This window comes from Echiichthys vipera (genome assembly GCF_963691815.1).
Source record: "Echiichthys vipera genome assembly, chromosome: 19".
NCBI classification, from domain to species: Eukaryota; Metazoa; Chordata; class Actinopteri; order Perciformes; family Trachinidae; genus Echiichthys; species Echiichthys vipera.
In genome coordinates, this window is record NC_139844.1 from 13,424,035 (window position 1) to 13,440,065 (window position 16,031).

General features: G+C 39.6%; 1 protein-coding gene across 1 annotated transcript in view; it reads left to right on the forward strand.

Annotated features, from left to right (window-relative positions):
• Positions 1–16,031, forward strand: part of rngtt (RNA guanylyltransferase and 5'-phosphatase) — an 87,687-nt gene that overhangs the window by 37,550 nt on the left and 34,106 nt on the right. The window contains exon 11 of the mRNA XM_083933624.1: positions 2,188–2,352. Within this exon, the coding sequence (XP_083789750.1) occupies positions 2,188–2,352 (165 nt within the window). The remainder of the gene's footprint in view (positions 1–2,187; positions 2,353–16,031) is intronic.

Here is a 16,031-nt window from a genome sequence, read left to right on the forward strand (position 1 = left end):
TTACTGAAATCCTACCACTGTAATTCAAAATGCACCTTTCTCTCTTTATCTTGCACCTTAAAATCCACATAGTATATTGTAATATAGTGTTTTAAATTTGCGATACTGTACTCTTATTGTAGTTTATATTTGTATTTTATATTGTATTTTATATTTTGTATTTGTCATTGTATTGTACCGCTGCTATGATGACCTAATAAAAATAAATAAAGTTTTTTATCTATCTATCAATAAGCAAATATAATTTTTCCCTTTGTAATAATATACAATATGTTATTATTACTGTGTAATCTGTGTAAACTTTACCTTTTTATCAAGGTCTTTATTTAAAAGGGGAAAGTTTTTACTTTTTTAAACTGATGAAGCAAACATATGGAGATGCACAGAAAGCATTTTATTATTATTTTGTTGCTCATCACGACTGGATGACATAGAGAATGTTTGCCTTTCATTACACTTTTCTGTGTCTTGGCTTAAAAAAAAGGCATCTTGTTTTTTTCAAGTTTGAGCTACTTTTTTTCTCTCTCTGATAACTTGTGACAAATATTAAATGTCAGGTTGTTGTCACACATTTAGTCCATGTTGATCTGGCAATTTTTCAAAAAAATTTTTCCTTTCCTATTTTTGTGCTGATAAACATGAGTCATTGTTTTGAATCACTTGAGCAACAGAGATGTGTGGTGGTGGTGGTCATGCTTGTTGAGTTTGTTCCTTGGCTGTTCTCATTTTCCACCCAAGTTTCTTTATTGATAACAAAGAGCAGGAATTTAAGTGTTGTTTCTGTCTCAGTGATCTCCAGATGGGTTTGGAGGCACCTTCGCCCTGCCTCAGCGGCTCTGTCTGTCTGAGAGGCGCTGACGGCTCAGGTCGCTGTGCTTAACTGTTGACAACTGTGTGGCCAGTAAATGATGGGAGGAAGCTGTTGTCATAGTGACAAAGAAAAGACCATCTCCACTGTGCTGTGTACTTTTTGTGTTGACATTCCTCTGAGCTGAACTGATGTCAAGGTCTTGTTGTCTTACCTGATGTGCATATTCCTGCTGACCTGTGGTATGGCTTATAAATAATGTGTGAAGAGACATAGTCTTATTCTGATGCTACAAGGATGTTATTGTGTGTACCTATCTTTTATAGTGCTTGTTAGTAGCCTGCATCTTGCAACTATTGATTATTTTCATTATTTATTTCATCATTTGGTCATAACATTTCCCATTTAAAACAAGCAAATGCACATTTGAGAAGCTGGAAGTAAATGGTTTGGGGGTGTTTTTACCAGCTGCGACAGCAAAGGTATTATTTTTACCTGTCTGTGTGTGTGTGTGTGTGTCATCATGCCAAAATTTGGTTCTGGAGACATCTACTGTAGCGGTAACTACCACAGAGGCAGTTTTGGGTAACAATCATTTAAGATACAGTCACGAAAAACAGTAGTTAAGGAAAGAAAAATGTACAGTAGCATACTTTTTAAAGCTAGAATGTTTCTTTTATACTTTTCATGCATCAACTATCATTGCCAGGGATAAAAATCATGGCAAGAACGCACCAAATTGCGATTGGACAGAAGTACGGGGTGAGGAAGTAGGGAAGGGACCATTGGCCCAAACCCGGCATTAGAAATTTAATTTACCATCCGAAAAGTTGCAGATTTCCATTTTCAATTGATCCAATTAATCCTTTAATCTCCAGTGCTAATCCTCATGGCTCATCACTATGTTCCCACATGTCAGGCTTTACCTGATGTATGTTTTGTGCAGCTTTTTATTGGAATCTTTTTTTTTTTCTAGGTACTGCAGAGGTGTATTTGTGTGTGGTGTGTATTTGTCCACTTTTGAAAATGTTTATTTTGTTCTGACTCAGTGTTTACCCTCCGCCTCACAACAAGTTAGATTAACAATGTTGCCATGGCAATGAGTTGGCAGCTCATTAGTTTATAAAATATTTCCAATAGAGATTTATTTTAGTATGTATATTAAGTGTATGTTATTCATGTAATATTGGAGAAATTGCACATTTCAGTCTAAATAAAGACTATTCTCCATTATTGTGGTTTACTGATTATACAGTATTAATGTTGATAATTATGCATTATCTTTATACCAAAGAGTATGTGTCATTTTCACACGTGCGTAAATGAGTTATCTCCCAGGTTAACAGATGACTGAGTTTGTTCTTTTTTGTGTATTTCAGGGACAGCCTGTTGGCCAGTGTGATTTCAATATCCGGCTGTTGTGCATAGAAAAGGAGATAATTTCCCCCCGGATGGAAAAGATGAAGACTGGACAGATTGACAAAACCAAGGAGCCCTTCAGTGTCCGAAATAAACCCTTCTTTGACATCCATGCGTCACGCAAGGTAACGTGAACAAAGGCATTCTTTTTCCTTTTTCAACCCATTTTTCTGCCCATTTATTTCACAGATTTGACCCAGTCAAAACCCCTTTCTACTTTTACTTTTTGTGAAAAGCACAGTCTCACCCAGAACATGGGGATGGGCCAGAGGGAGGGAACTTGTAGTTCGAGTTCCTGGAAGCTGGGCCTGCTGGACCGATGGGGACCAATAAGGCTCAGCCTCAAGACATAGTGTGTGGTCTCGAGACATTGGACGATCTAAAAAGTTAATGTCACGATTATCCTGGCCAAAAAATTGCAATTGATTATCCCGATAATCATCAAAATATACTTAAAATTCTAAAAATGCCACTAAAACAGATCCAAAACACTTTACCTTTCATATTGTTAAGGAACAAATGTTATTTCTTTGCTGATAGGACAATCATCTTTATCTGTGAACACAAACAATCTCTAACAAGGTAATCATTAGGTCCTCTACATTACAAATGTCATCAACAAGTCTTAGTATAGTATGTCATTAAATATCAGAACAGATTTGCAGCTATCAAAGGATCAAATTAAATGTTGATGATAAATGCAGACTTAGATTTTCCTCCCACAAGGAAATTGAGTTTCCAGCCGCTTACAAAAACACAAGGGAGGTATAACAAAATACAGTATAAGATAACCAATCAACTCTAATCTGAATAAATACAGAAAGTTTAAAAAATAAAAATAAAAAATGCGGCAAAGGTTATTGTAAATGCAATGAAAATTTTCACTTTCTATTCCTTTTAATAGGCTGCATCAAATGTGAAGATGGATTTTCTGCAGAATAAAATAAATTATATTTAATTTGAGCTGTTACTTTATGGTTTGGGCCAAATTAATGATAGAGAGATAAAAGTTTTAGAGATAAAACTGAAGTAAACTGCAGTGAATTCACCGGGCAAGTCACTCGATAATGGAAATCCAACCACGATTAACACATTCTGAGAGTTTTCATTTGAGATCTGTGAAAAAAATGAAATGTGCCTGTGTAGAACCAGTGTCTAAGGGCGCGCTCACACTATCCTCCCGGACCGAGACCCGGACTTTAGGGTACTTGTCCCCCCTCCCTCTCCCCCCCGCGCCCCAGCCCCGTTTGTACTCACACTACCAGGGCCTCGGCCAATGCTTCTTGCTGTCCATACGCCATCAAGCCGTAACACGTCACACGCATTGATCGCGTGTGTGGCTTTGTTTACAAATCTTTCCATAGACCTCGGAGTTTTTGTGCGTCTTGTCGACTGTTTTTGAATATTTTAATCCGACCAAATCTGCAGTAAACACAACGTGAACCTTTCACCACCATTGTTGTTGTTGTTAAATGTCCGCGCATGGTCCGTCCTTCTATTTACATGTCCGAACAGGCGGACATAAACTATAAGGATAGTGTGAGCACGCTCTTACAGCGTGATCACACTGTGCTTTTGGCCGCGGCCAAAACCGTTTTTTCTGCTAAAGTCTAGTACCTTTAAGTAGTGTGAGCGCACCCGCTCCGCGCTCAACTGGGGCCAGCTGGCCCTCCACGGCCCGCTTGAAATAGGTGGGCTTTAGCGGAGCCGTTTGCACATGTACGAGCAAGAGCGTGCGCACGTGTACGCGCACGAGCACGAGCCCTACGGCAGTAGCGTTATGTCCGCCTGTTCGGACATGTAAATAGAAGGACGGACCATGCGCGGACATTTAACAACAACAACAATGGTGGTGAAAGGTTCATGTTGGTGTGATGCGGAGGTGGAGTGTTTACTGCAGATTTGGTCGGATGAAAATATTCAAAAACAGTCGACAAGACGCACAAAAACTCCGAGGTCTATGGAAAGATTTGTAAACAAAGCCGTACACACGCGATCAATGCGTGTGACGTGTTACGGCTTGAAGGCGTATGGACAGCAAGAAGTATTGGCCGAGGCCCTGGTAGTGTGAGTACAAACGGGGCTGGGGCGCGGGGGGGAGGGGGAGGGGGGACAAGTACCCTAAAGTCCGGGTCTCGGTCCGGGAGGATAGTGTGAGCGCGCCCTAATGTCAGTCCTGGGTCTTGGCCCTCCTCAAAGTCACTGTGTTGTGAGTGATACCTCTGGTAGCCCAGGAACCCTCTATCTTGGGGCTGTTTGCTGTAATTGGTATCATTGATTGGTCAAGCACATGCCTTGAGCTTTATCAATGCTTGTCAATGGTTGCCTCTGTCTTCCTATGTCTTTGTCTGTGTGAATACGCGAGGAGTTAAAAGTAAGTTTTGGTAGCTGGTAAGAATGGAGACATTTCATTGATTTCTTTGCATGTTGTCTAGCACTTTGCTTTTGTGATATTTTCTCGATTAGACCAAGAATAAGTATAAAATGAAGTCACTTTTGTCTGCACTATTTTGGTTCAAATCACATTTTTTGCGTATCCCTTTTACTTGTCATACAATAAATAAATGATCAAGGCTCAGGTCGTGGCACTGTGCTGTTCACAGGCTGAGGACAGCAGATCTTTTATCCTCTGAATAGCTGTTACGTCTTTCTCAAAGGCATGTACTTGTGCCCTAATACCAGGTCTGTGGGAGGCCAGAGCACGATTAATTTGATGTTTTGCGCGGGCCAAGATCAGTCGAAAATGTTGGCACCGCACATTCAAAGATGATCAGAGTACACAGAGGGGGTGTACTTTTAGACATTTTTTGGCCGCATGTCTTTCTCTGCCAGCCCTGATATCCTGTTGTTTTTGTAATTTGTAAAATTCTTGGTATGAATAGTTGGGTTACCTCTGGTCTAACCCGTGCTGTCTACTCCTCTAAGAACCTTTTCGAAGGATCACCCCCCACCCTTGGAGGGGCATGTTGATGAAGATACTCCAAGAATGAAGTCACTGAAAGTATGTCTGGTTTCTGACTGCTCTATTGTGTTGTGCAGCGGCCATCTGCTCCCCGTACAGTCATATCTCTGTTCTATGGGACGTTAAAAGAGGGAAACTGGAATCTGCCTCATTAATTCATAGCAGCACAACCCTCCTCTTCATGGCATATCAACCAGACGCTCCTTTTAGCGATATTTCAGGCTCAGTATGGAGTTGTATGATGGCTTTTGTCTGTTGCTAGGCTGCTGTTTTTCATCTCAGACACTTACACATTCATGCCACCATTTTCCACTATTTGGGACCATTTATTCTTTTTTTTTTGTTTCCACCACTTGTCCAATTATCTGACAAAGATCCTTTTTTGTATAACAGAAATTGTACATTGGGAGAACAAGATAATACATTTGGGAATTTCCCTTTTGTGTAGGTTGAATGGACTTGTCTGAAAAAATATACAGTATTTTGAGCAGAAATTAATTCAAAATCTTTTGGCACTTCACAACCCAAAGTTGGTGGGGCCTGTTCTTCAGTAAATTACATTTTGCATGTCTAGTTTTTTACTTGGGTTGCAATAACACATGCTTTATTTTTAAGAGATCGGTTGCTTTATGGCATCATGTCATCTGATGTGAACAAGAAAAGGTGTAACAGGTACTTACACTGCCTACTGTTACAGAACTTGCAGATAATTACGGAATATTTAAAATACCTAAAAAAAACAAAAAAGGAAATCAAAGAAATAGTGAAATACATTGCACATTGTACACTGTTTATGTGTAAATGTAATAGGTAATAATTAAAAATATTATATTAAAAAGACAGGTATTGGTGAATTGTTATTCATCATGACAGCGGTTGTCCATGCTACATTTACATCATTACTTTTCATTAAGAGATGCAACAACAACGCCATAATTCAACCGTCCGATCACAGCAGCCGTGACAGGCGTTCTTTCACATTAAAACTGCCTGTCTTGGGTTAGCAAGTTGGAGGGAGACTACAGACTTTACATTAAGAGTTACATCTGTCATTGACTGTCAGCTGATTTAGGGATCAGAAGCTACATAATTGTTATATTTTTTAACTTGTGTTTTTCATTTAATTGTGATACAGTAAATGCCTACAAAAAAAGGAGAAGACGTAATGCATATTGTGTTTCACTATATGTTGTGATTTTATTTTGGCATTGTAAATCTTCCATAGTAAATTTAGCATGCTTATACTGTAGTTTCAAAATCTAATCAGAGTGAGACGTTCTTCACGTTATCCATCCTCAGCTCAGTATAACACAATAACAGTTGTAGTGTTTGTGCAAACTATTCACCATTCATCAAACCCGTTTCACGTTTCTTTGTGTCTTTATGTTGTGCTGTAGGTACAGTTTCTGCACATACAGTTCTACATCCCTAATTCTAATGCTACACATTTTCTATTTTGATATGAGCAAGCCTTTAATCAAGTATACTGACATGACTGATAAGCTCTTGTATAAACGTATGTATACCGCAGTGCACTTGTATTATACTTTTGACAGGATTACGGCCTTACGTATGCTGCACTTTAATTACATACAGCATTATACTGTATGGCTCGCATTCACAGCACATAGAGATGAATTGTCTCTCCTCTAGTGTTGGACACGGATAAATTAACCAAAGAATGTATTTGGCAGAGATTTTGTTCAAGGAATTAGAAATCAAGGCAAGACTGGGATTTCTGGTGATTTCTTTGCTTGTTGAAGGCAACCGAATTGGAAGTTTCCACAAATAATCCGTTAATAGGTTGGGAATGAATCTTCCCTCCAGGGATTATAGAAATGAGTGTTACAGTGTTGAGACTGCGGAGAACTGATGACTGTTTCTGCAATTTCCATAGAGCGTGGGCTAAACAAGTTAAAAAAAAGAAAATGTCCAACTCAAAGTTGTGTTAATGTTTCATGCATGTAGAGCTGCAACGATTAATCAAGTTTATTATTCATCGTTGTGAGTGAATATTTGCTGGTTTCTATTGTCTTCTGCACTTAAAAACCTGATTGGACCGTAGACTTTTGTCACATTCAACCTTGTGAAGTTTTTCACCATATTCTGAAATAAAATTGAGAGAATTATCGACATAGTTAGTTGAAACTCTTATTGTATGTTATCAGTAGCCTGCACAATGCAGTGCTTCCCTTATTATAATATATTCTGTTTGTAAGATGAACTTAAAGCAGCTGTCAAACTGTTTAGAAAGCATTCTTTAGATTCTGCATACATCCCATGATGTTACACCACAAAGTATGTTTAAATTTGTTCAACTGATTTCATCATTTTAAAATGGAGTAGTTACTTTTCTACGGCAAGGTATATCCTGTTTAAATAAGCCAGTTGCAGAGCATACAGTGATTAAATGTGACTGAGATTTAATAACGTCATACATTGATAACATTAGAATTACACAAGGAAATTAGATGGTGTTAATTTGTCTTTGCACTTCGCAGACTATCTAATATCCCTGGCTCATTTATCACATCTCTAAAGAAATAAGGTCTAAAATGAATAAAGTTTCCCCTTATGAAACTGGTATCTCCAATTGACCCAGGGCCGTCAACCCGCTCCTCCCAGGGGTCCAGATAGGAGAGAAAGACTTCCGATGAAAGAATGAGTTTCTTACCTGAGTGTAGATCTAATCTTGAAATACCCCTTTGAACTGAGATTGAAATGGGATAAAGACTGAAAAGTAGTTACCTAGATACTTTTCTAAGATTGCAGTGTTCGCATGGAGCTTGAACCTAATCATAGCGGTTGAGATTAAAGTTTAGAGCATGTGATGCTGAATACAAAATAGCTAAAAATAATTGACTTTCTTGATATTGTATATATATGTTTATAATAGTGAAGGGAAATAGATTTAAGGTTGCTGTTGTGCATTACAACAGAGAGGCTCTCATTTTAATCTGTGCAGCTGTCTGCGTCGGATACATGCAGGCTCTCGTCTCAGCATGCGTGTTACCCAGGCCCCCCTACACACTGACTTCCAGGATGATCCAATAAAGAAGTGCCAAAAATTGCAGTTCACAGAGTGGCCACTAGGGGCATGTTTCATAATACACTGCTGAGGTGGGGGGGTGTGTGATTTTTTTTTTTTCTGTTCTAGGTCTAGATTTCATTTTATTGGAGGTTAAAGTTTATGCATAATTTAGGAGCGTGGCCTCTTGAGTGACAGCTAGCTGCTGGCCCTCGCTTCGGTATACATAAGCCAGATGGATGCATCTCCCTCCCCCCAAAGTCACATCACTGCCCTTTTTTGGTAGGAGGAAATAAGGCGGAGTTAAAATCTGACAAGATGGCAACTCCTGTAGACGAGTATGGTTGGATCAAGTTGAGAGAACGGACCCTGACTGCTATGCTATGTCCATTTTTCCATCTATGGTGTAACACCAACCTGAAGCGTTTTATTTACGCTTCATGTCTAATTTTTTTTACAGTATGCATGTCAATGCAACATAGACGCCAAATAAAAAAGGCTAAATAAATATATATTTATCTACATTTTGTAACCTGTGTGCTCTGCAATCCCATAAACTCGCTCCTCACTTTTGCCCAGCAGCTGGGAAAGAACGGGGAACTTTTGGGTATTGAGGAGCTGCTGTGTTTATAGATGGGCAAACTGTAAACGTCACTGTACATTTACTGCTACTTGACAGTCTGCTCATTACCTGCACCTGTCTGCCCTGCTGCTTTCCCCTCTAGAGGTTAATCATCATTTATCTAACCTAATCTATCTGTGACATACGTAGATCATTTGATAATACTTGCCAGATTATTCAGACATTTTCTGCGTTCAATTTCCTAATCATGTGTTCCCAGATAGAGGCATACTCTATACAATGTCAAGCTTGAGGTTAGGTTGAAGCTTATTGAGAGACATTATCTACATCAAGGTCTCAGACTTATCGTTAATGTATTAGTGGTGTGCTATTTAGTACCTGTGGCAGTCATGGGGCCTTCATACCTGGGCCTGTATATGACAGAGTTGCAGAATTAGTGCATTAATGAATGTCTGTTTCTTGTGTAGAAGCGTTATGAGTAACTGCAGCCAACCACACAACTGTGATGGAAAGAATCTTTCCTTTCTGGCCTTCCTCTCCAGTGGACTCAGTCGTCCTTCACAGACCTTGAATCTATGTAAATGTCGTCCTCTCTTGTATCGTCGCGCTCAGATCTCAGAGTCATGATTTTTGTAGTTGCAAAGAAGAAAAAAAAAGTCCCTCTCCCTCTCATTAGTCGAGTACTGTCAGTTTGAAGATGCTCACTGACCTCACACCTCTTTCCAGCTCTCGAGTGTGCAGGTGATGGAAAAGCAAGACCCTCGGTCTCATCTTCTCCTTTCTCTGCGTGCGTGTGTGCGCACAGAATCAACCTTCGGTATTGTGCTGAATCTGTGCAAGATATCCAAGTTAGTATGTCGTGATTACACGTCTAATTAAGATGCATTTTTATCACTTCACAATATTGGTTTAAGCCTTTTACAGAGAAAAATTGGGAATGACAGAACTAAAATGTGCCTTATTGACCTGTCAACCTACAGTATTTTAATTATTCTAATTAAGCAAAAATTGTGGGAATGCTTTGGCGGGAGAACATAGACTCTTTATATATCACAACCGTGCATATTACTGAGTTTATGAAATGTGTTGCAATAAAGCATTCATCTGCCTGCACCTCTGACGCTAATGCACCCATCCTCCATCATTGGGTTCAAAAACAAGCTGCACTCCATCACCTGCATCCTCTCTTTCTTTCTGCTGCTGCACCCACTCACAGAGGGAAACATGTTGACTGTTGTATAAGGGCCTATGCTGCTTGGAAGAACACACAACATGGACTCGATGACTAATGTTTGTGTACCTCAGATTGCTTTGAAATGTTTTAGTTTTCTTCAAAGCCTCCAAGACATTACGCAACAAATGATGACGCACAGCACATCTATACAGTAAAGGTCGGATTCTCTAGAGAGAGAGAGAGAGAGAGATTCAAGTGTAGCAGCTTGGTTTATTTGTTCTGCTTGTTTGCTCTCGTTGTACCTTCCAGGCTCAGAGCTGATGTACTCAAGGTAATGAACAAGCATCCTCTGGGTCAGGTCAACAGGTGTCTTTCTTCAGATGTGCTTTTGACCAGTGGGGGATGTCATGACATCCTTGCCCTCCATTCCTGTCAACTTTAGGTCCTACTTAGATTAACAACACAGCTGCTGCCATAATACTGCAAATCCACATGGAATGTTTCTTTTTAAAATATATTATATTAAATATAATATATATTATATATATTTTCAATAATTTGTGTGTTGTGCTTATTTTAGGAACACAACGTTTTAGCTTTGTTATGTTAATTGAATAGCCACACTTGTACCATGACTTGCAATATAGCCTACTATCGATGGCACATATGCTAGATGCTCATCTGGAGCACCGGGAGGACTCGGCTGGATGGTCTGTGTTTTACAGTCTATGGGCATGGTGCTGTGTTGAATATCTGTTCATAGATCATAAATGGGGCCTGCACTCATCTCACAGAGCCGCTGTAATCTCCGTTAGAGACACAGGAGTGCCTGCACATGACTCTGACAGTCTCTACCCTATAAAAAAATCCTCTTCCTGTTACAAAATTGAAAAAAAAATGATTCCTGTTCCCGGGAAAAATTCTCAACATTGACTCCCTTCCCGTTTATCTAGTAACGTGTTCTGTTCGCCTAGCTCCCGGCAGGTGGTGCTAATGTGGCTATTGTGGCTAATTCTGTAAACGTCAGCCAAATGGATGTATCTCCCTCCCCCAACGTCAAATCAATGCCCTTTTTTGGTAAGAGGAAATTAAGAGGAGTCAAAGACTGACAAGAGGGCGATTCCCAGAGGCGAGTACAATTGGATCAAGTTAAGAGGGTCCGTGGCGACTAATACGTAAAAGTATAGTATATTTTACACTTGAGCCCCATTTTGAGGTATTTATACTTCAATTAGATAAATAATAAAAATAAATAATAAAATACTCTCCGGTGTCTTTTATCAACATTATGAGTAATTTTACTGCTCCAAGTATATTTCACTGAGAATACACGTACTTGTACACTTGCATTATTGTATTCTTTAGGAAATTGCTACAAACTTTTTTCGTTATTACTTTGTGTCTTTTCAATAAGCCAAAAGATACATTTCTAGTACTTACAATAATTGTTTTTGCAGCCTTAAGCTTAAAAGCAACAATACAATACAGTTTCACATTCACTGACTGTTTTATCTCAATAAACATGTAAATCTTGATTGGTTGGCTCTGTCTCCCACTGTAGCTAGGAAATCAGGTTCTTTGTACAACTTCAAAGTCCAAAAACCAAATCTCTCTGACATCCAGCCAACACCAGCACTCTCCAGATCAGGGCAGAGTCTCCTCTCCTACTGTATCTTAGACAGCACACATACAGCAGCATGCTGTTGGAGCCTGGTTGTTGCCTCTTCACACTGACTCTCGATCTGCTGTCTGCATGAATGTGTCTGAGTGTGGGCCGTGCTCTGCACCACTTAGACACCTCACCGGTCTCTGGGAGAGAAAAGATGAACCTACAAACACTAACTACTTGCACTTGTTCCTCTGTGTTTTACCAGTGATTGTTCCGCCAAGGTTCCAATGCTAGCGGTGCTTGCTTGTGACAAAGAGATATAGAAATGAATAATCCTGATACTGAAATTGCAAAATTAAAAATTGACATCTAAGTTCCCACTGTGTCCCTGGGCCTTAGCTCAGATTATGAATTTCAGCGCAGAATTTCTTGGTTCCTCAAGTCTTTATCATCTTACAGTTACTTGCTACTAATTTCCCAGTAGGGGGCGTTAGGTGAGTTGGTCATCAAGACACCAGTTCACCGCAGGTTCCTTTTTATACCACAATTCAGTTTCATGCTGCGCCCTGATATTTCTCATCATCCTCGCCTGTTCTAGTCTTATACCACCCCTTTATTGCTTTAATCCTTAAAATGTCTCTGTTCATCTTTTCCACAAATTAATGTATGAAATATAATTGTTTTTTATTAAAAAACCAGTATCCATCAAATGATAAGATCAGGGGACGTTAAACTTCTCCAGACTGTAACCTTGTTTGACTCCAGGCCAGCCAGTGGTTAAGCAGCCCTACCCATACACTCTGGTGTGGGCTTTTCGTTTAATAGGGATCTGCACACTGGCTTCACAGGGCAATTCACATTAGGTCTGAAAGAGCCTTCAGCAGCAGCCCTGTGGTCTGACTGGAATATCAATCCATCCTCTCCGCCTTTGATTTTAGCCCCCGCAGCTAAACCTCCTCAGAGGATGAGCAGAGCTCAGGAAAACACAAAGGCGTCAGGAATGGAAAGTTTATCCGTTCAGGTGATGCTGAGGAAAAGCAGGATATATCCTGCACAAACTGAGCCACGCCATTGCTTTGTTAATGAAAGCATGCCGCATTGTCCTGCTTTTATGCATATTAATAAACCTTAATGTGTAGAAATATTTTATATTATATATATTAGGGTTGTCCCGATACTAGGATTGCAAAGTCGATACCAATACCCAGGAAAATACCATTAATACTACGTGGAGTAAATTACAAAAAAAGAAGGCATGATTTATAAAATGAAGTTGTCTGACGTAGTGAAAATAAGAAAGAAAACACACAACTGTTGTGCGTTTATAAATATGTAATGCTAATATGCTAATTACTTCCAAACGGTACTTTTGCTTTGTTCATTTTCTACTTAGACCTGTAGCTAAGGTCGTCCAGCAGCAGCGCTAGCTGTGTTCAGTCAGCTCAGTGTTGTTAATGTGATGAACCGATCATGTGCTCAGAGAGACGAGCTGTAGCTTCTGTCTTGTTTTGTCTTCAGCACTGCTGGGTGACGTCATGCATTAACTGGAGGAGTTGGAGACGGCATTGTTGACAGCAAAATTATCGATTCTCTTGCGAGTTAGTTTCTAATCCGATACTAATTTTTAGTATTGATTATTATTATTAATCGAGTATAGATTTTTTTTGACAACCCTAGTACATACATGTTGACTGGTATTGTTTATTACTTTAAAAAAGCTTTTCAAACCCCTAATCTGTTATACAACACCAGAAAATGGTCAAAAAAAGGAATACGCAGTCTGACGTTTTCTTGTAATCTCTAGAAACAGAAGTAGAAGTAGAAACAGAATCTAGTGAAATTGCCTGAATTGCCAAAACAAAGATTCTAGGTCCATTACAATACCACCAAGCAATTGCTTATGAGCCTAAATAAATGCCCAATGTTCATACGTTTTTCAATGTTTCATTGTTAATTAGTCTTGCTTAGCTTTTTTAGCCCGGTTTTGCCTCTGGTATATCGATGCCTATATTACTCTATTTAAAGAATTGCTTAAGTTTGAAACTAGCTTCCCCAAATGACATAATGTATTTGATGGATTTGCTTCTTTTTCTCAACAGACGGGTGTTGTTTGCTCATTTGTTTCTCTTTCTCTTTCACTTTTCTTCTCTACTCATGTATCAAAGCATCAAATCTTTGGGGACATCTAGTTCAGTGTCAGTGATTTGACTAGATAATTGATCAAAGAAAAAAAATCTACAAAGATGTTGATAATCATAAATATTCTTTTTCTGTATTTAATCTCTGTGAAAAATAATATATTTGGGTTTTGGGACATTGGTCGGACAAAGCAAGACATTTGAATCAAATTATTATTATTTTTCAAAAAGTTTATGTTATAGACCAAGGGATTGATCTTTAAACCTTAAAAATAATCATGTGAGTGATAGCACTAGATCTTACACAAACTGTGGTCGCTTTTGCTTTTCACATTGTTACTTTGGGCAACAAGAGATTGATGCTTAATATTGGTTTTGAATGAAAGGTGCTTTTGTGTTTGTCACAAGTGGCATTAGGAAACCGCTGTCAACCTTGTTCGAGTGATTGAGGTGTGTGTGTGTGTGTGTGTGTGTGTGTGTGTGTGTGTGTGTGTGTGTGTGTGTGTGTGTGTGTGTGTGTGTGTGTGTGTGTGTGTGTGTGTGTGTGTGTGTGTGTGTGTGTGTGTGTGTGTGTGTGTGTGTGTGTGTGTGTGTGTGTGTGTGTGTGTGTGTGTGTGTGTGTGTGTGTGTGTGTGTGTGTGTGTGTGTGTGTGTGTGTGTGTGTGTGTGTGTGTGTGTGTGTGTGTGTGTGTGTGTGTGTGTGTGTGTGTGTGTGTGTGTGTGTGTGCGTGCGTGCGTGCGTGCGTGCGTGCGTGCGTGCGTGCGCAAATCTGTTATTTTACTGTTTCGGATTTATTATTCATTGAAGAAAGATTACGGGTCAGCCAGAATTGACGGCAAGTGATTTTTCTGTTTGATTGGCTAATAAAGAATAACCATTTGCTGTGTAGAAGACCGACATAAGAGTGACGGTGAATGGCATACTTCATAACATTTCGATGTTGTCCCCCTAACACCGAGCCAGATATCATTCATCATTGTGTCCTCTTGTGAAATGAGCCCAAACATGAAACATCGTCTGACTTCCATCACCCTGACATCTCTTGAGGCGGAAGACATTGCTTAGCATGTTAGCGGTTGATTTGTCTCCGTGAGCACTTCCGTTGTCCCGTCTGTGCCCTGGAGTCTGCAATGAGAGGTTGATCTCTTAATGGGGCTGTGTTGTTCGCCTCCGCCCACACAGCCCTACTGTAACAGGCACAACTTTGTGTTTCCCTCCTAAAAAGGTTTACCATGAAAGCAGGGTTGCTGCCCCCTCTCTGCATTACCGCTCCAAGGAACTTCCTTACTGTAGGAGGATGTGAGAGTGGAAGTCTTCTTTCTGCTCATCGCTCCATCCAGGGTTCACAGTGCTCGACAAAGGTGGTGGGTGGGTGTGCTAAGATGGCAAGAGAACTGAAATGGAACTCCCAGATCTTACCGCCTACATGCCGTTCCCTCACAAAGGCAGCAGTTCTTTTTAGTCTGGCTATCTGCCTTCTCCATGTCAGCATGATTGTCAAGCTTTGTGTGATCTGCTGTGACTCATTCATCATTCTGGAGAGCACTGATGTGGCTCTGCTTTCTAAGGAGATGCAGCAGAGACCGAACAGTTTTCTGTGGCTGTAGATAAATCTATTTAGCGCTCTGTGGGGCTTATGACTTCACCTACTTCCCTTGAACACAACTTTTGAGAAAGTGTGAAATCATCCAGCGGTCCTCATAGAATCGACACGCTGATCTTTCTTTCTCTCTTAAATCAGGGCTCTGCAGCTTTGAGAGACATGGTCTGCAAGTTTATCAAACCCATTATAGCTTCTGTTTTCTAAAGAGAGCTGAAGTGAGACCAGAACGCCCAGGTTCTGTTCCAGTAGTAAGGAAACTATTCACAATCGCATTTAAAAGTGCATTTAAATCCACCTGTTTTTCAATGTACGTTCAAAAGATAACCTGAGTGAAAACATTGGAAAAAAAAAAAAAAAAGATGAAATAGAAGAAATTGCTTGTTGAATTTTAAAAAAAAACTGAAAGGAAATTATTTCAAACTTTTTCTATTGAACACATTGAACTGAACACATAAGGCACAGTTTTTTTTAAAAAAAGGATGACAATTGCATTTTTAAGTGCAGTTTTCAAAGTGTCTTTCCCGATGTGTGTATTGCGTAAATTGAAAAAAAGGTTTATTGTGCAGCACTTCATAGTAATATCTTATCTTTGTATCTTCATTCATCTCAAATATGGATGAATGTCCGACATTGCATCAAGTATAGTTTGATGTATTATACAGTAGCATCTTCTTACTAGAGATTTTTCTAAGAAAGACTAGATCTG